A 21,671-nucleotide genomic window follows, 5' to 3' on the forward strand; every position below is an offset into this window, starting at 1 on the left:
CACTGACACTTCACTTGTTAATCTGAAAAAGCTGTTTTAAAATCATTCACATGCTCAAAAAATAATGCATAGAAATATTAACAATGTGCCAAAGGGCTTGTGCACAAAATCCCATTTTATTTTCCACTGGGCAATACTGGTTCATCCTAAGAACAATAGTTTGTTCAATTCAATGCAGTGAAGAAAATGGTAAAGAGTGGTACAAGTGAGATTAAACAGCCACTGCTCAAGAGGCTTTATCAGCACAGAAGACACTCGAGTTCAGGACCACAGAACGCCGTGCATCTTCATCTTAAAGCCACAAATCACACTTTAGAAAACAAATAGGAGAAGATTCTAAGCAGGAGAAGAGATGTTTTAAAAGAGAATCCCTCAAACAGAAATGGAGGTTTAAGGTTCAATCTTCCGGTAAGTGTACTGCAACAATTTGAAGATTAGCGCAAATAAATAGATCAACAGACAGGCTATCATCAGGAGGCTCCGCCTGATGGGCAGGGCTTACAGTGTAGGATACATTTCTGAATTCTCAGACTAGATCCACAGCTTGAGAATGACTTTTAGATGTATTATTTTTTTTTACGATATAACGCTCCTGGATTAATGAGGGATTACACCAAATTGATTGAAATACACTTACTTATTTCACAGTTTGAAGATTTGAAAATGCAGCTTTAAACATATTAATCTCAATTCTTGTTCTGTTCCACTGCCAAAATTCATGCCCAAGCGTTTTATAGCGACGTATCAGGCTCTTTATTCTGTTTTTGCGATCAATACATGTTATACAATTCAGCATGCAGCAGGTTAGGGATGGATTATTTTTTTCTTAATAGCTTTCATACTATATTTTCCTTGCTTTGGACCACAGTGAAAAGAATGAAGCCCATGTTCATGAACCCCTTGCAATTGTAATAGATGCGGCAATCAATCGCAGAGTTCTATGTGGTTTTCTTTTCTTTACAGCCGTTTATCAAAAAAAAAAAAAAGTTTGAACTCTTTTCCAAACCATACCTCTCCATTAAAGAGCCCCAAAACCTGATCACTGACGATTAGACACAGCCGACTGTCGATCTCGATTACAGTTCGATGAATCGCCCTGCCCTTTACGCCACCACCTCCACCGCCTCCGCCACTTCCGCCCCTTTGTCCATGCATCAAGCCTAATGTCGTAATGGAGGACACGGGAGCCCTTTTAGTGTACATTACAGAGTCTCATGCGCCGCTAACGAGGCCCTCATCCTTTTTCCATCCGTTTGGAGCCGTGCCGCCCGCCGTCTGCCACCGCCCCATTGACTCCTCGGCAGTGCCACCTTCATTAGCTCTAATTGTACTTAACCAGAGCAAATGACTGCGACCTAGTGCGGAAATTAGTTAGCAATAGCCCGAAGAGAGAGTGAGAGAGAGAGAGAGAGGGAGAGAGAGAGTCAGCTGCTCCGGAGGAATAAATAAAATAATAAATGTCATCGATGTTTACTGCTTTTAGAATACCAATCTAACGGTCAATTGAAAAAATGTGGACTTTTTTATGGACTTTTGAATCATCTGAAAGGTCTATTGTCGTTTGTTTGTCCCGTATTATTGAGACGGAAAGAGTTGAAAGTATGTCATCTGGAATCAATAGCTATTTTGGGGGGGTTTTCCGCATTTTTCAGATTGATATTTTTATTTCGACAATACATTTATGACTTAAATTGTATGGCCAAGATAGTACCACTGAGATTTTCAGTTGAGTCATGCAGAGGGGAACGCCCGCACAGAAGGGCCCCACATAGAAGGGCCCACACAGAAGGGCCCCACACAGCCCGAATCAGAATCAGAATCAGAATCAGAATAGGTAGGAACAAAATTCAAAAACATAGGAACTTGTCTTGGTGATTGATGCAGCACAACAATAACAATAACACAATGGCCAATGAATATGTCATAACAATAAACTATCAGATTAAAAAAAAAAAAAAATAGGCTTAACATGTACACAAAGCCCAGGAGTTGAACCCAGGACCTTCTTGCTGTGAGGCGAGAGCACTAGTCACCTTGACAATTTGCCGCTCTCCAAATATTCTTGCAGTTGTTTTTCCATAACGAATGCCCGTGGACCTTCCTCTGGATTTTGAACCACAGTCCAAATCAGATTACCCGGCTGCAGGATTGGCATTGTTGCCGTGTTTTAGGTCGATGGGGGAAAACTCCTCACTCCAAACAATCTAGTAATCCACAAGTATCGAACCTAAAACCGTACGCACTGTCCCAGAATGGAACCAACTGAAGTCGACTCGGGACACTTTTAAAAATCGACATGGCACAACTTTCATCGGCCTTATGTCCATTTTGTGTTTGCCGATTTAATCAACCAGACCCAGGGACACTGCCAGGGCTTTTACTGCAGTGCTTACGACTCTGCCACTGGTTTGTGTAAAATCCCTCCAAATGTGAACGTGGAATGGCCATGATTATAATCACACAAGTAAATAAGGACCTTGTTTTTGCGTTTTTTTGCTTGTTTCCTTTCTCCTCCGAGCTTTATGCAGTATAAACAATAAAAATGTTAGTAATTGTCTCTGACTTACTCACCGGAATTGTAATGATGCGGGTTTTATAGAGAGAGCTGTTTGAGAAATACATTAAAGAACCAAGATTGTGCTACCTGAGACTATATTTGACCACGTTTATCGACACTTAGTCCGTGCTTACACTTATTCTGATTTAGTCCTGATTTAGTCCTGCTTTGTGTCCACTTTAGTCCTGATGTAGACTTGGTTTGGTCCTGTTCAAGTCCCAGTTTAGTCTCCATTTTGATGTTGTGTGTGTGTGTGAAACTGTAAACAGCCACTTAGCGCCTCTTCAGCCCGGATCTATTCATATCCACATGTTTGCCATAAGCGTTCTCTTTGCTCAAACTCACTGACGAGATTCACATTTAAACGCGCACAATAAGCGTAAAAAACATTGACAATTAGCATTTTAGCAAGTGATTCGTCAGCTCATCTTGCACTCAGACCTGCTCTCTCCGGTTTCATTCTTGACGCAGGCGTGCACAACCACCCGTGCACTCATATTGTTAAACGCTCATAACTGTAATCAGATTAGAGTGTAGTTTTGAGCACAAATGAACGCTTCCACTGATTAACGAACCGTCTTCCGCTGCAGTGTGTGCGCTTTGACATACTGGCCTTAATGGATATCGTAAAATATTGTGTTATGACGGTAATAAGCAATTGATACCCCCCTTTTTCTCTTTTATAAGTCATCTGCGCGGCTCCGACGTAATTAAGAAACGCAGCCCTGGCTTCACGCTCGCTTGTTCAGTTTGTATTTGAGATTTCCATCGAACTGTAACAATGTGTTCCTGATTTAGTCCTGGTTTGAGCCTCGTTTAATCTTTTGGCGTTCAAAAACGACACGTATTACTTTTAAGCACGCCACAGAGTCTTTCCCTCATCAAAAACAACAACCTGGAATTGTATGCTACTTAATTCATGCTCGTTTCTTTCATCCTGTTTCCCTCTGTGCCTCAGAAAACGCTCAGTTTCAAATGTTTCAAATTTGCTTTGACGTCAAATGCAACGATCTGGAGGTCTCCCGTTCCGAACATTTCTGCCTCAAATCGCGCGCTTGTATTAGTATGTCGGGGTTAAGCTAGCTTTTGTGTTTTCCCTCCGCTGCCTGTAGATGGAGCGGTAACACCAAACCTGATGAGAGAAGGCCTGACGGAGAGAAAGTCTTGTGTAGTTATAGGTGTACATTATTGTAAGTTCTAAAACACGAGCTGCCAAAGTAAACGCATATATACCGATTATTGTACGACAGATGTACTTACGCTTGCCTCTTTAATGATCTGATCTGTAAGTAAATCTAATAGCGCCACCTGCCAGTCTCCATGGAGATAGCAACATTTAACGTCACGCTGTGTAACATCCTGTAGGCAAAGCAATATAATCGTCATAGAGACAAGCAGAATGGTAAATAATGCACTTTTAACATATTCATCGCAACATTGTGGTGCATCTTTTAGAAATGAGCGGACCTGTAAGGTAATATGTAAAGCTGGAGAACCCGGAGAGAACCCACGGTAACACGGGGAGAACATGGAGACTCCACCCAGAGAGATCATGTGATGTTGGTCTGGTCCGGGAATCGAACCCACGATCTCCTTCTTGGGAGGCAAGAGCGCTAACCGCCTTTGCCACCGTGCACCCCAAAGCTTTTTTGTTGAGCGCAATTCGTGCAGTTCAAAGTGCTTTACGTGATAGGAAAAATCACACACAAATAAACCCCACGAATATTCATTAAATTGACTTTGACCCATTAAAATTCTGGCGGGTCTGCACGGATCTCTTTGACATTTTCTACATTTATTATTTTTTCCACCAGCTGATAAAAACTCAAACTCCTGATAAAATTTAAAAGAAATCTATCACCCACTTTTTCAATCTGATCAACCATTCTGGGGAGAACCGTGGTCAGTTTGTACAGAACCACAAACTATTAGGTCTTTCAAAGTAAATGAATAGGCCATATAGGCATTCTTCCTAAACCTTTTCTAAATCAGGTTTTTGTGTGAAATCATCTTCAGATTTGAATAGGAAGTGTCAAAGCCCAACAAATGCTCACTCTACCGTTTGTCAGTCCATACCTCCCAACCGTAGCTTTATAAGAAAATCTAGGTGGGATTTGAACTCTGATTTTCCCCCGTGCAGCGTTCGTTTCCACAACTAGAGTGAATCTACACTTCTAACTACAGTCTCGGCTTCACAAAGAGTTCTGACACTTTTCTGTACTACAAAGGGTTCGGTAACGGCTTCAGTTTGACATTAGACATTTTAGTTATTTGCGCTTTTAAGGATCAATCGATTTTCTCGACCCAAATGTCTCGTTTCATCTCGTGGGCTCTACGTCGCCCAAACCAGGCAACTGCTGGTTGTGAATCTAACCTTACACAGAATCTCCAAGTTTTACAAATGGCTGATTATCACCCACGGCGGTCCGGAGAGCGGGAGAGGGTTCTTCGGGGCGTGTCTCTGTGATGGAGGTCGTCGTCGTCGCCGCGGGGACGAGAGACGGACGCAGGAGCCGGGAGCCGTAAATTACAGGCTGCTCCGTGTTTTTCCATCAGAGGAGAGTGCTGTATATCACCAATACGTCTTATTAGCCTCTTCACCCGCGCAAATGAAACTATCACGGCTGCGTTCGGGGGTCTGGCATTACAGCGAATGTATATATCATCTGTTATCTCGGTTGTCACGGCGCTACAGAGGGTACTGAGGGAGGGAACGCTGTACTGTTCTTACGTGACAATCTTCCATTTGAAAAAGAGCATTTGAATACGTGATTGCTAAGATTACGCAGTGTCAAACGGGGCGCGCCATTTCAGATTATTCAGTTGAAAAATGTTGCGTGAGAAAAAGGTTTGACTCCAGACAAAGCGTTTTATTGTTTTGATGATCTAAATGATCTAAATTAGATTTTCTGGTGCAGGGTCCGCCCACTGTTTAGAGATGTTATTGTTTCTCCTAGAATGTTCCAGAGTTTGTAGAAAAAGCTTCAGTTGTAGTCATCTGGACTCAGTTAGAAAAATTAATTTTCCAGTCCAGATGACTACAACTGAAGCTTTTTCTACAATGGAACACGCCTGGACGAATGAGGGATTATACCGACGTTCCATGGCATTAAGCTCATCTATATCTCGGAAGAACAAGACCAATTTACAGGTCCACAGGATGTAGCGAGTCCTGTGAACGTTGTGAGTTCAGAGGAGGAGAAAAACCCGGAGGCAGCGGAGATCCACACTCCAGAGGGCGCTAGAGCAAGACAGAAGAGACTGGAGGTCCTCAAAACTCTCCTCAGACTATGGGTTCAGTGGAGAACCTGGTGATCCCTGAAGAAACTGCTCAAAAAGCTTCAGGTTGAAATGAGCACCAACCACGACGCAGTAGTGGAGATTCTGGACCGGTTCAGAGTCCCAGATGGAGCTCACCTCAAACCCAAGAACATTAAGAACCTGAGTAAAGCAGGTGAGAGCTGACCTACGGACACAGATCGGCCTCTGAGCTCCTAGTGATGGCAAAGGACCAAAATCCACAGAGGTCTAGAAGGACGCCATGAAACATCTCAACATCTGCCTCAAAGCCTTCAGGAACCGGCCTAGAACTGGACTCGCACGGTTCGTTTAACAGTGGGACAAGCTCTTGAAAATGTTCTTTTTGCAACACAGAGAAACAAAAGTCAGTGAGGACGGTCTGAACACCAGGCGCCATTTTGAGATAATTCTTCTCATCTTTTTATCTGAACCCTCACACACCTTTGTTCCCTAAAAGGAGTTCACTGGCTTTAGAAGATTCTTCACCTTACTCACATTGAAAAAAAAAAAAAAAAAATAATATATATATATATATATATATATATATATATATTACCCCCCCATTAAACAGGTATTTTTTAATTCCATAAATCATCCCCAGACTCCCTCTGCTGTCCTTGCACTTTTCTTAAAATGTCGAGGCATTTTTATTTCAAACTGTTCAAGTGCCTCTTCTGCCAGCAAAGAAAAGACATTACATTTACAACCTTTGCAGTTTAGCATTTGTAACAATTCAATTTCAGATTAATCTTGTGGCCCAATGATAGGAGTGAAAATAAAATGTTTATTCGTGCAGGTTAAAGGGTCTTGATTATGATGCCCCCAGAGTGCATTCTGTAAAGACTTTTAGCTCTCAAACACTAAACAGCCCCTGGTGCTGAAATACATGGAATCCATGGAAGGCACCTACATTGACCATATTTTATTTGCTCCATTTTGGCACGGTCACATGAGTTATTCATATCTTTTGAGTTAAAAATATCACAATGATCAAACTAAAGTCTTGTCAAACCCTATTTAAATCCATACATCTCTTCCAAACAGAGTCTCTCCCATCTCACCCTAAGTACCTGTTAAAATATCGTAACATGCCTAATTAAACAGTTTTATTTTCTAGATTACAAGTAGAAATTGCCTCCCTAAAATCCCAGGACCAAAAAATGTCATAAAGCTTTTATAGAGGCTACAAATCATTTGGCCAGAAAGCTAAGCATAAGAATCAGTTATGTTCAACCAAGTGGCACGTTGTTTAAAAGTACTGCCTCAAATATAAACTAGAATCTAAAGTAAAAGCACATTTATATGTGGTATGACAGTGGAAACGGCTCACAACAGTAAGCTTCAGTTTTCTATTAAACGTTTGGGTGTCTCGGTCTCTTTTGTTTTGCTCCTAAAACAGACAGAACAGACTTCTGGGACAGTGTGGGTCAGAATGGGTGAGGTACAAACACTTTTGAATACAAATATGAAAACAAGAAACAGGAAATACAAAGACATGAATACATTACTTATATGTTCTCCTCTTTTAGGTAAAGTTCTGTTGCTGTGGTGTAGTCCTATTATACACCTGAATTAGACCTAATTATAATCCTATTATAGACCTGGATTAGACCTAATTATAGTCCTGTTATAGACCTGGATTAGACCTATTTATAGTCCTGTTATAGACCTGTATTAGACCTAATTATTGTCCTGTTATAGACCTGGATTAGACCTAATTATAGTCATGTTATAGACCTGGATTAGACCTAATTATAGTCATGTTATAGACCTGAATTAGACCTAATTATAGTCCTATTATAGACCTGGATTAGACCTAATTATAGTCCTGTTATAGACCTGGATTAGACCTAATTATAGTCCTGTTATATACCTGGATTAGACCTAATTATAGTCCTGTTATATACCTGGATTAGACCTAATTATAGTCCTGTTATAGACCTGGATTAGACCTAATTATAGTCCTGTTATAGACCTGGATTAGACCTAATTATAGTCCTGTTATAGACCTGGATTAGACCTAATTATAGTCCTATTATAGACCTGGATTAGACCTAATTATAGTCCTATTATGGCCTGGTTTGGACATGGATAATACGATTGTGTGAACAGTTTTTGGAGCATTGACCTAAATGAATAAAGATAGAGAGAGAAAAGAAAAACTTGTTTTCTTTTTTTTTGTTATGTTTTGTTCATTTCTGTCTTGGACAAAATAAAATAAAAAAAATAAAAACCTTTCTATCGACACAATTGAAAAAGACAACTCACCACAATGTGTATGTTTCAGTTAGCTTGTTAGCAATATGTCAGTGTCCTAGCACCGGTGTTGTCGTCCCAGGCCCTGTGAAGCAGCCCTCACGTCTCAATAGTGGAGGAACAAGGCTGACCAAACGCTGCGTCACATGACCATGGAAGACAAACTGCCGGACGAAGGATCCTATTCGTGACGCCAAATTGTTGCAAAATTCCTGCAAACAATTACCAAGAAGTAAAGAAATATAACAGAGTTTGTCTTTCTCAAAAGGTGGATCTTTATTTACTCACGCACTGTAAATATCACTGTCCCTGACAACGGTATCTGTCCCTCATCCTCCGTAACTATGACAACACACATTCTGATTCTTGATATTCAAGACAAACAAATATCAAGGTCTGAAGATTTGAGATATCTCAATGAGAGGAGATTTGATCCCTGAGCCATGTCCCGAGGCACGACTGGCACGATACAGAGGCACCGGACCCTCTTTATCAGGGGCCTGTGCTCGCTGTGGACAATAACAACAAAGATGGAGTGACATGACATTTTTACATTACACAGGCTACCTTATATATAATCTGTGGTCCCGGAAACTGAAAGTGTCCTTTTTGTGAATCCTATTTTGTGTACTTAACGCATACTTCATTTTCAATTTTTTTCCATGACACTATCTGCATCTGTTTTGTGTGACTTTGCTGAATGTCCGCCGACCAGAGTGCCCCGGTTCATCGGCCGAAGCACTAACATGTAACGCTGCGGACACAGTAAATAAATGGACAGGGCGTTTTCAGAGTTTGCATGGGCTTAATCTGCGTATGTCAGGACGGGACCGACGGGTGTAGCAAAGTCAGCTCCGTTATCGCGGTAGCTTCTCAGAACTCGGACCTTGAGCAGTATATTCGACTCTACTAAGTGAATAATAGCGATGAAATTGCTTGAATCAGCCAAAGTGCAGATCAAATTAAGTCTTTTTATATGTGTTACATGTATAATTCGTTAAACATCTCTTGAGAGTACATTCTTGTCTACATTAGCTTGGTGTAGACGTTAGCAACATTAGCACAACGACACACAACACTTTTAAACCTGCAGAAGCTCAAAGCGACTGGCGCAAAATAAACTAAAGGGAAAAAACACCATCTTTAAGCTATATTATATCATCTAACACAGGACGCAGAAATGCTGGATTTTTTTACTTGGACTGTGACATGTTCCGTGAGTTTCTGAGTAGAAATTCCGAGTTACAAGGCTCGAAATGTACAAGTCGGAACTCTAAGGACAACTGGAATGCACCATAACTGCTTTTGGGTAGGAGTATTCCTCCTTTCAAGCTTCTTTCGAGCTGGATGAGACTAGTCCTCTTTAAAATGTGGTTTAATTAGGCCTGATGTAAATAATTTAGGCCTGCTCCCGATAGACCCACTTTAGTCCTACTTAATAGCTTTAATCCTTGTTCTGGTCAATGGTTTGATGGCGACGGCTTTGTCCTGCTTTAGTCCTGTTGTTTGTGATTGGGCCAGACCAATGCAGTCGATGTATATTTCAATTCACTTTAGATTTTAAATTGCACCACTGTGAGTTTTTAGTGGATATTACGGAGATATAACAGAACATTGCGGTGACCAGACCATAGAATCTGAGCTGTCTTCTGCAAAAGGATGGCGCAGTGATATGCATCAGTAATTAAATGTTGCCGGACTACTTTTGCGGTTGGACAGAAATGATGCGCGGCAATATTTTTACTGACTTTTAGAAGTGAGAATAAACGGGGTTATTAGATGAATCGGTTAACAGCAACTAATCTGTTGTTGAGGTTAAGATGAAGCAAGAATTACATTGAAATGACTCAAAAAACATGCATATTTAGTGTTTATATTGGGAAAACAATTTAGTCTCAAGTTTAATCAAAATGTCCTCAAGCTGCAGCTCCATCTGTGTCAAGTTTTGTTGAAGTCTCATATTCAGGGGCTCTTTGCAAACATAAATAAATTAGCTGAAGATAGATTGCCAAAATATAATACACATAAATTCCCTTCTTCCCCTCTGTGGGTAGTCTCCCTTCTTGTTCTAAGCCAGGGGCCAGGGGGCTCAGGGGTCCTGCACTGCACTTTTCTGGACCAAGATGTCTGATGTGGGACCTTTCTGTGTGGACTTTGCATGTTCTGCCCGTGTCTGCGTAGGTTTCCTCCTGTGGTGTGCTGGTGTCTGAAGGAGACTGTGTTTGAGAAAGTGAATGAGGGACAAGGGATGGACGTGCGCAATGGCAACAGCCTGTGTTTATAACTCGTGTGTTGTTTGTTCACTAACATGTACTGTCCCCAACAAAACATACAAACAAACAAACAAACAGACAAACAAACAAACAAACAAACAAACAGACAAATGGGTCTCAAAGGTCTACAGTCTGTCCTGTGACATTGAAAGCTCAGAGTTCAGACTGTGCAAGAAGAAATTTGACAGTTTTCTGTTCATTTTGTTTTTAAAAAGAAAAAAACAGTATGGTTGTGTCCCAATCTTTATTAATATTTGTAGTTCTAGTTAAATGGTAGGAGCATCAGTTGTAGTACTCATAGTAGTAGTATTTATTTTTGCTCTCAAAGTGCTGCTGCTGCAGAACTAAGCGGCTTTTCATGTATTTGGGACGTTTCAGTCTGTCATGAGCTCACTTCATCCTTTGTTCTGTCATCTCGAAGTGGCACTTGCTTTTTAGGTTTTGTTTATAAGCTCTTAAAAGGAAACTTGAAGGTGAAGAAGGTGAAGTCAGTTGCTTGGAGGGTTGCCAGGTGAATACTCTTAATCGCTCGGGCCCCATCCACAGTTTCAGAAACCCTGCACGGATCATTGGAATATATATATATATATATATATATATATATATATATATATATATATATATATATATATATATATATATATTTATATATAAATATATAAAATCATAGGCCAATGAAGAATAATTTATTGTGAATGAAAGAGAAAACTTAAGATGTCACTGTTGTTTGGTTCTAGTGTCAGAAATCATGAATAATAGAACATTGTCATGTCTCTTTTCACAATAATTATGACACTACAAATTGATATCCAAACGTGACATTAATGTCATGGCAACAATCACGGCTTTGGAGCTGAATAATGGCATCTCTCTGAGGCTATTGTGGGGACAAAAACATCATCTTTTCTTCTTCATGCTGACAGAAGAGGATGAACAGTTTGGGGCGTTCACATAGGGCGCACATGTGCTGTCCACTCCACCACCGAGCAGTGCCAGCTCCTATGACCTCTGCTATGACCTGCGTTTGGTTCAAATCCATCTCTGACAGCGAAAACAAACTAAGGTGCAAATATATAAACGGCATAAAAAAGAGCTGTGATTGTTGTCATAAGAACTCGAAGTCATAAAATGAATAAATCAAACTTATTTTATCAGCCTTCGTCCTCCATCACCAAACACCAAATTCTACAGGAGGAGGAGCAAGACCTCAAGAACGAGTGAGGAGCAGGACCTCCAGGCCTCCAGCAGATGATAGGAAGTGTCCAAAAATGAGGCGCTTTACAACATTATCTCCGTTTGTCGGTGGATTATTTGGCGAAGGGTCAGAACTGTCCTTGAGGATGATGTAAAATGACATCCTTTTATTTTGAAAGGTGGAGAGAATCTTTTTGTTAGAGATTTATTTATTTATTTTTTTTCTGGTATCGCCGCAGTATAAGATGTAAAACGCCATGGAAACCTGCAGATCTGTGGACTTCGGCAGGACTGAACAGCCAGATAAAAAAAGTTATTTCCATTTAGGTCTATTTTTAGGGCAATAGATTGAACAAAAAAACTACATTTTGCTTCTGAAATTGTCACGATTATCATTTATTTGGTTCTCACGATTATATTGTGACCTGAATAATTGCATCCCTATTGATTCGTTCACACTGCACTTTCAGCTGACAGCAGGAGGAGCTAACGTTTGATATCGCGACATCTCTAACGAACAATGACAATAACTCAATAAATGAAGCCCTTAGGCAACGTGAACGCTATGATGCCATCGCGGAGCACGTTTCGACCACAGAACGAGCCTTAAAACTGTCCAGACGTTTGACTTTTTTACCTGTGATCTCTGGTGTGATTTCTGAGGCTTCGAGGGAGAGGACCTTGTAAACAGGGTTGATGAAACAAACATTATTTAAGCTCAAAACTTCAACTCGTGCTGATTCTTTCTGATACAACTGTGCGTTTCTATACGTTTTTTTAATGTTTGCTGGTGCAGGTTGTTTGTCCTTTGGTGTGATTTTTTCTGTGTGTTTTTTGTCGTGGATCATGTTAAACGGACGCGCGATTGCTTGAAGTGATAATCAAGCAGCTTTTTATCTCTCCTTTTATCTCTCTTTTCATCCTTATCGCTCACTCGTGTCTCGTTTGTCCAACTAATGTGTTTCTGGGCCTCAAAAGCTTCAGCGCGCCGACTCACGGTTATCAATACCATCAATATGTTTTATCTTCTCCATTTCTATCTCTCTCTGCCTTCTCTATTCATCTCTTCACTCTTCTGCTCATGTCTCTCTCTCTCCTTCCCTTTCTGCCCCCCGTTCTCGCTTTTCCCATCTCCCCTTGCCTCTTTGTCCCTTCCCTCTTTCTTTCTCATCCACTTCTTCTTCCGTCCCTCCCCTCTGTCGTTCTTCTCTTCACCTGTCTCCCTTACCTTCTTCCTCCCCTCTCTTCCTCTTCTTTCTCAGCTCCTCTCTGTCCCTCCCTGTCTCTCGCTCTTCCCTTCACTCGTCTCCTTCTGTCTTCTCTCAGTCTCCCTCTCTCTCTCTCGCTCTTCCCTTCACTCATCTCCTTCTCTGTTCCCTCAGTCTCCCTCTCTCTCTCTCGCTCTTCCCTTCACTCATCTCCTTCTTTGTTCCCTCAGTCTCCCTCCCTCTCTCTCGCTCTTCCCTTCACTCATCTCCTTCTTTGTTCCCTCAGTCTCCCTCCCTCTCTCTCGCTCTTCCCTTCACTCATCTCCTTCTGTCTTCTCTCTGTCTCCCTCCCTCTCTCTCGCTCTTCCCTTCACTCATCTCCTTCTGTCTTCTCTCAGTCTCCCTCCCTCTCTCTCGCTCTTCCCTTCACTCATCTCCTTCTGTCTTCTCTCAGTCTCCCTCCCTCTCTCTCGCTCTTCCCTTCACTCATCTACTTCTGTCTTCTCTCAGTCTCCTTCCCTCTCTCTCGCTCTTCCCTTCACTCGTCTCCTTTCATGCTCTCTCAGTCTCCCTCCCCGTTTCTCTCTCTCCCCTCATCCCTCGTTCATGTCACATATCTTTCCCTGCTTCCTGGTTACGGTCGGCGGCGTGCGGAGGTATGAAGCTAAGGTTAGCGCGCCAGAGCGTTTAGCCGCACACGAGCAGATTTAGCGGCGCGTGAACCTCTAAACCTGCAATTACAAACGCTAACGGCTCCGGCGCCGCACGACCACCAGAGTGAGACGTTCACTAATCGCACGAAACGACAAACCGAACATTGGGAAACGACAGAAAACGGATTATGAAGAAACATTATGTCAAATATCCATGGATCTCTGCTGTGTCTTATTATTTTTTCTAACTGTTAGGATTGGGTTTCTTATTAATATTTATGAGCAAACTGGCAATATTTGTATTCTTCTGTAAAGTTTGTCATATCACATAACATTAAGTTAAAGGACTGATGACCAAGCAATGTTTTAATTCAATGAGCAGAGTTAAATTTCAATTAAAAAACAAACAAAAAAACATTACAAATAAAATCATCATAAAGTCATCAACATTCCACCGGCGAATACGATAAATGGAAATAATTTATGCAGCGGGATGAGAAGAGGAGGAGGAGGAGGAGGAGGAGGAGGGCACCCAACAACTGTCAAAGGCTGGGCTCAAATAGTCATGAACGTGTATAGGACCAAATAATAACATCTGCAGTTAATTTAATAATTTATATCATTAATTTGACTCAAGTGGCCTGACTGTGAAAGAAAAAACACAACAAAATTGACCTTTTTTACCTTTATTTTACATGTAAAGTCCTATTGAGATTCGTAGGTCTCGTTTTTCCAAGGAAGTCCTGGTTCTACTATGACGAAGTATAAGGGCCAACCCCAAAAAAAAGGTGGGGCACTATGAGAATAAAGTCATTAATTAATTACTTTATTCTCGTTAAATAACGAGAAAAATCTCATAATTTAAAGAGAATAAAGGCAGATACGCGGTTCACTTTCAGCCCCGGCTCTCGGCTCCCCCCCAGTGTGACATAATGGTACAGTCCAGTAACAGTGCTCTGTTTTGTATGAACTGTGTTGAAAGCTATGAAGCCGATCTGACAGTCAAATGCATCTGTCTGGAGTCTTCATTACACAAACACACCACCACCAGGACGCAAATGGCGCTTGGTTAAAAGTGATTACGAAAGCCCACAATAGATGTCGATCTTTATGATGCGGGCCTTTTAGACATTACAAACAATAATGTACCCGGTGCAGTGTCCCACGTCAGGTCCTGGACCTGTAACATGACGTACTCCGGTGTTGGGTGCTCGCGTGTGTTGGAGCTCATGCCATGAAGTATGGATGATGTATGGATGATGTATGGATGATGTATGGATGATGTGTGTGCGTAAAACATATTGCTTTTTGGCTGTGCCAAACACGATCCGGGCGTCAGGAGCTGAGTGGAAGCGCAAACTGCAGACATATGTTTGTGTTCTGTGTGTTTGACTGAGTTTGTCCAAGGGATGACAAAAGGTTAGAATCCGGGCATAAAATTTAAGTGCACACAATGAGCACGTCAGAAGAGTGACTTAGAGAAACAACTTAGAGGAGCAGAGAACGTGTGAATATAACAGCGAGGCTGCTCCTCCTGTCTGCGGGCAGCTGTGGCACGAGCACGGCTGCTGTTTGAGCCCATGATGCACTACAGCTGCATCATGGAGAAAGTAAGAAAGAGTTTATTATAACAGTTTGTGAATAATGCGACACAGGAAAGGTGCTGCTAAACGCAGTGTCTTGTCTTGTAATAAACACACGTAAGACATCGTTTTAAAGGCCAGGAAACACTTGAACATCTATTTCAGGCTTTTATGTAGTTCTAAACTGTCAACTCATCCAAGCCCGTTCTTGTGCGTCCTGACCGTGGGGCTGAAAGTGAACTGCTCACGTCACTTTGAATCGGCCCCTAAACTACGACTTTTTCTCGTTAATTAAGGAGTTTTTTTCTCATTAATTAAAGACTTTTTTTCTCGTTATTTAATGACTTTTTTCTCATTAATGAATGACTTTTTTCTCGTTATTTAATGACTTTTTTCTCGTTATTTAATGAGTTTATTGTCGTTAATTTCCGACTTTTTTCTGACTTAGACTTTTTTCTCATTAATTAACGTATTTTTTTCTCATTAATTAATGACTTTATTCTCGTAGTGCAGCACTTTTTTTTTCTTGGTTGGCCCTTATACCTTAAACAGGACAATGAATGATTGCGTTGCCAGGTCTTTCAGAAGTCGTCAAAATGAGCCATTCAAGCTTTTTGTAACAAATTCTAATCCGTTTGCGCGCGATACATAAAAGACCGTTTCCCCTGACGCTTGTGCATCCTGACAATGCAACCTGTGAGCTCCATCAGGCCGAAGACGCACACTTAGATAGCTGCATACTTTCGGGCTAGCGCTACGGCCACGCCCTCTTTTGGGTGAAAACAAACGGTGTTAACAAATAAGCGGGAGATACAAATGATGAAAATGTGATCGTTTTTGCTCCAAAATACAACAAATATTCATACTGGCGACACAGCAGCCACAGACGGAGAAGTTGGTGAATTCTTTTGTTCAATCTGGAGGGATGGAGGTGTATCGTGTCAAACAGATTACCTGGAGTTTGAATTGGACAGTTGTAGATGTCGGGATACGGACATCTCTCTCGCACCCGTATTTCTCGCAGTTTTTTCCGTATAACGATCGTGATTGGATATCGGGATTTAATTAAAAGATCCACCATCTTCTCCGTGCGTGGCTGCCGTGTCGCCAGTATCAATATTGTGTTGTATTTTCGAGTAAAACGATCACATTTTCATCATTTGTATCTCCCGCTTATTTGTTAACACCGTTTGTTTTCACCCAAAAGAGGGCGTGGCCGTAGCGCTAGCCCGAAAGTATGCAGCTATCTAAGTGTGCGTTAGGGCCACTGCATTAACAGCAGTTCGTTCATGCAACGAGAGCGGCTGGACGAGCTTTTCTCTTTGTTTAGCACTTGGACTCACAGTAAGTCTGACCTAAACGTTCAGGTGAAGCACGGAAACTCCAAACTACAAGTACTTATTAACATTCAACACCACATACTTACATGTTCCTGCAATGAAACCCAAAACTATAATGTAAAGTTTTTTCCCTGCGTCACTTTTCCAGTGGAGAGTTGGCCACCAGCTTTTCTCAGTGATTCCCATGGAGACCGATGTTTTTTTAGTTTTAGGCCTTTCAGCTCACAGTAAGAAGGCTACAGTTCCAAACAAAGCAACAATCAGGTGCCAGCCTGAATCAAAAATCATTTTCATAAATTTTACACTTCTCTATTTTGAATCAGTCACTTTTATTTGGTTGTTAATGTATTTAAAATGTTTCAATGTTCAATAGAAATAAAAGTGTGAATAGTTAACTAATCCAAACTAAGTCACAGCCCCGTTTCTTTGACTTTTACCCATCCATTATATAGATATAGAAATGGCAAAAATATTATGAAAAACGTGATTAAATCATAATACGACTGTTTCCTAAAATGTCCGTGTACTGTATGTACTTTATTACTTCCTCCTCTCATCTCTCATCTCTTTCCCTGTTCACTTAAGCTCATTCATTACCGCTCTGCCGCTTCTCCTTCACCCAGAGGTCAGACACACTCACTTCAAACTTATCATCGCTGCTCAAATTACTTTTTCCCTCATGATAAAAGTGATTGCATCAAAAGGCGGGGATGAAAGTGAAACAGCGTTTTACACCACACCCTGCTCCGCAAACGGCCACAATCCTTTAAAGCAGAATATTAGCATGCTAACAGATGCCCTGCATGATGAACAGCATTTGTGGAGGCTTTACGACATAAGATGATTAACTTTCAATCCTTTTAATCAAGCGCAGCAGTTTTGTCAAATAACCAAGTGACTGGTGTCAAGGGAAACCCGGCTCTAATCTGCAGCTGTGTCCAAAAGAACAGGCCGTTTACTCAGAATAAACTCCAGTGATGGACGTCCAGCAGCGTTTTGGGACATTTATTTGTCAGCCTTTGCATATAATTATAATGTAGATTTATAAACTAGTCGGTGTAATCTCTCATTCATCCAGGAGAGTTCCATCGTAGAAAAAGATTGTTTTATCATCTGGACTTTCTTTTGGAAAAAACAAGATGTTTTGACTCTCATCCAAAAGTAATTCTCAACCAGAGCGAGAGCTGACTCGCCCCGTGGCTTCAAAATGCTGTTGTATTTTACGGGTAAATTAAACCTTAAACCTCCATAAAGAGGATTATTTTTCTTAACAAAAATTGCCTCATTAACTGAAGATCAGTTTTAGGGGACACAGTATCACAAATGGACAAACAGGACATGCTATTATCAGGAGGCTCCGTCCAGTGGGCAGGGCTCAGAGTTCTTAGACTAGATCCTCAGATTGAGAATGACTCTTGAATGAAAGTCGAAGCGTGTTGTTTTTGTGTTCAGAATATACGACTGAATCTTTTTCTAGATTTCTAACTCAAGATTGTGCATTGTTGTTGTGCCCTTGAGTTTGTTTAATTTAAAATTATTTGTATTAATATTTGTTTACAGAATCAATATTTGAATGGGGTTGTTCAAGGGGCAACAGACTTTTATAGTTGTGTAGGTGAAGTCTGTCCCTGAGATGAAAAAGATGCTTGGGATTTTTATCATTTAAATTGCAGACATGATGACTTTGATGACACCTCTCGTCTAAAGGATTCACACTGTCACTTTCTGTTTGCTTTCGCTCTAAATAAATACACACTTAAATCAACAGAAGAGCAAAATAGTTGAACAACATTCACTGGTGCCGGCGATGAGCGTCCAGCATGTTTCCTCCCGGTGCATTCGTCGCTCTTGACGGATCTTCTTCTTGATTCGGAGTGAAGAGAAGCTCTCTTATCGAGCGCTGGAGTCGATGTGTCCTTGGGCTGCTTCTATCGACTCCGGCAGTAGCTCCTCTCGTCGGCTTCTCAAAGGTCCTCCGTGACCAGCCAACACACAAACCGAACCTCAGACACACACACGACGAACACAATGAAGGGTCATCGCTCATTCTCAGTTGGTCAGCTTTCTGTGCTCTGAAATGATTGTTTTCTTTGATTTGTTTGAAGGTGAAATGACTTTAACAGCACGTCTGGATGACCAAAACATTTTAGCGCATATTTTGAGTATAAGGACGTAAAATATGACTATACAGGAAGAGTTTCTCACCATCATCCTTTCAAAGTGGCTTCGACAGTTTGAGAGACCCACACGTGATTATTATTGACGCGCGGTCGGATATTTCGCCGCAGTTTCCGACCGTGCATTTTGAAAGATCGCGAATGGAGTTCAGAGGGAGTCTCGAGGCATTAACAGTCAAATGTTGCGGGATATAAGATGACAAAGCAAGATATTCTCTAGATCTGTGTGTTTAAAGCTGATTTAAGCATACATTCAAATAAAACGGATAATAACAACAAAATCCAGAGTAGGCAGAAGCAGAAGCCTGTCGTGCCCCGTCTTCGAAACCAAAGTGCACAACGTCACTGGACATTCATCAAAAAATGGCGGCTGCATAATTTCAGACATGTTTGTGATTAGTTACGTTAACTTAAAGTGCCCATGACGGGTTTTTACAATTTTCAAATGTTGACTTTATTTGGTGTATTTATGCCTATATATTATACATATATATTATAGTTTTAAACCAATCGAGCAGGTATTTGTGGAGAAATCGTTGGCTGGCTCATTCCAGTCAAAGTTTATGCATCATTTACACAAAGAAACAACTTGGTCAGATGCCAAGGTCAGATGTTTTGTCAGGTCAGATGTTTGTCCATGTTATTTTTGAACCGTAAAAATACATGTGATGATATAAATACTAGATATACATTTAATACCAAACTGTGAAGCACCTTTAGAAATAAAGAAAAATAAATAAACATATTTAATCAAATATAAGGGGAAATAAAATACAAAACTGTAATGTAGGTTTGTGGAAGTTGCTGCTTTATTGAAATTTCAGCCTCAAAACACTGATTTATAAGGAAATAAAATAATTGTGTTTAATTTGACTTGAGAAAACCGACTGCCCACATCTGAACACAACACAGTGCATAATTTCTTGTTAACGACTCACCATATTTAATATTGATCAGTCTAAATGTGTGTAAACGTGCGTAAACGTGTGTAAACGTGTGTAAACATGGTGTAAATGTGGTGTAATTGTGGTCTAAACGTGTGTAAACGTGTGTAAGTGTGAGTAAACATGTGTAAACGTGTGTAAGTGTGGTGTAAACATGTGTAAACCTGTGTAAACGTGTGCTCTCCTGCGTTTTGTGCCGCTCAGACCTGGACGACCCCATCGTGACCGTGCACCAGAGCATTGGCGAGGCCAAGGAGCAGTTCTACTATGAGAGGACGGTGTTCCTGCGCTGCGTGGCCAACTCCAACCCTCCCGTGCGCTACAGCTGGCACCGCGGGAGGGAGGTGCTCACCCAGGGCTCCGACAAGGGCGTGGAGATCTACGAGCCCTTCTTCACGCAGGTAACATGACTGCACGACACCCACCCAGCGCACACACAGGGCCCAGCAAAAGAAGGTTGAATCCTGTCAAATGGACGACGTGAGCGTGTTGTGCCGCTTATACAAGCAGCTTCTTCAGTTCTGACACGGCTTTGGCAAAGGGGGCCGTCCTTAACTGGCCTTAGACCTTTGAAAATTAGATGAGGCAGACCCGGCAGACGAGTTGAAAAACGTTTTACTCAGGTCCATATCAGCTATATTTGACGTATCAGACATATATAAAGACACAGAGGACATGAAAGAGAAGCTGTTTGGTGTCAGGGCTTCCTATAACTTTAGGATCGTGAACAAATATTTCTAATACTGGACAAACTTGACCGTATATAGATATACTATACCTATGCGACTGGCCAACATACCTAGACTTCATTGACAGTAGCTCCAGACTAACACATGATTTAAACACGGATTATAGCCATCCGTCGTCCCACAAACACACTCTCTTTCACACACCACACACTCAAACACTGGAGCGAAGGTGGGTGAAGTGTCTCGCCCAAGGACACAAGGACAGTGGGCACTGTCGCCCCCCTGTGGCACCTGGCACTACAGCTAAGTAACCTGGTTGGATTTGTGAATAAGGAACAATCTTGCCAAAGTCCGATTCGTGTACACATGTACAATAGGCTCCTCCCCTCAGGTGGAAATTAGCTTGAGCTACACCTCTCTGCTGATAAGGTTAAAGTATATTGTGCTATGTCCCTGTCTCAAATAAATGAACTAACTAGGCACTTCCATGTCAAAAGAAGTAGTATTATTATTTTAAAAAACATCTCTTTTATAGACCCAACCAAAATCCAAGCTGTCAGCGTCATTGATGTAACACGAGGTGCCCATCACATCGATCGTGTTCTAGCAGTCGATCTCAGAGGCCGTGAGGGTCGATCCTAAAGTCTGTCTGTTTTAACTCTATTTTCTGGCTTTACAAGTGACAGTCCAGAGCTCTACAGCGGCGCGAGTGGACCGAGCGCGACAAGAGTCAGGGCTAGGAGCAGGAGGAGGAGCCAGGAGGAGGTAGGAGACAGGAGAGTCGGGGCTGGGAGCATGAGGAGGAGGCAGGAGACAGGAGAGTCAGGGCTAGGAGCATGAGGAGGAGGCAGGAGATCGGAGAGTCAGCACTAGGAGCATGAGGATTAGGAAAGAGTCGGGGCTAGGGGCATGAGGAGGAGGAGGCAGGAGAGCAAGTCAGGTTTAGGAGCATGAGGAGGAGGAGAGAGTCGGGGCTAGGAGCAGGAGGAGGAGAGAGGAGAGAGAGTCAGGGCTAGGAGCAGGAGGAGGAGAGAGAGTCAGGGCTAGGAGCAGGAGGAGGAGATAGAGTTAGGGCTAGGAGCAGGAGGAGGAGAGAGAGTCAAGGTTAGGAGCATGAGGAGGAGGAGAGAGTCAGTGCTAGGAGCAGGAGGAGGAGAGAGGAGAGAGAGTCAGGGCTAGGAGCAAGAGGAGGAGAGAGAGTCAGTGCTAGGAGCAGGAGGAGGAGAGAGGAGAGAGAGTCAGGGCTTGGAGCAAGAGGAGGAGAGAGGAGAGAGAGTCAGGGCTAGGATCAGGAGGAGGAGAGAGAGTCAGGGCTAGGAGCAAGAGGAGGAGAGAGGAGAGAGAGTCAGGGCTTGGAGCAGGAGGAGGAGCATGAGGAGGAGCAGGAGGAGGAGATCAGATGTTAAGTATCATTAGGCCGTGAATGAAGCTCTACATTGTGTTTAGCCTCATGTTTAAACCTGTTTCATACTGACAATAAAAATATGACTAAATTAT

The 21,671-nt window shown here is 41.9% G+C and overlaps 1 protein-coding gene across 1 annotated transcript in view; it reads left to right on the plus strand.

Annotated features, from left to right (window-relative positions):
- The window catches only part of LOC140354755 (MAM domain-containing glycosylphosphatidylinositol anchor protein 2-like), a 191,967-nt gene extending 172,072 nt beyond the window's left edge, over positions 1 to 19,895 (plus strand). Inside the window, exon 4 of the mRNA XM_072439988.1 lies at positions 19,690 to 19,895. Within this exon, the coding sequence (XP_072296089.1) occupies positions 19,690 to 19,895 (206 nt within the window). The remainder of the gene's footprint in view (positions 1 to 19,689) is intronic.
- Positions 19,896 to 21,671: the final 1,776 nt, after the last annotated feature.

Source organism: Eucyclogobius newberryi, unplaced genomic scaffold (genome assembly GCF_026437365.1).
Source record: "Eucyclogobius newberryi isolate DKJ021-1_F unplaced genomic scaffold, fEucNew1.0.hap1 SCAF_1, whole genome shotgun sequence".
Classification (NCBI taxonomy): Eukaryota; Metazoa; Chordata; class Actinopteri; order Gobiiformes; family Gobiidae; genus Eucyclogobius; species Eucyclogobius newberryi.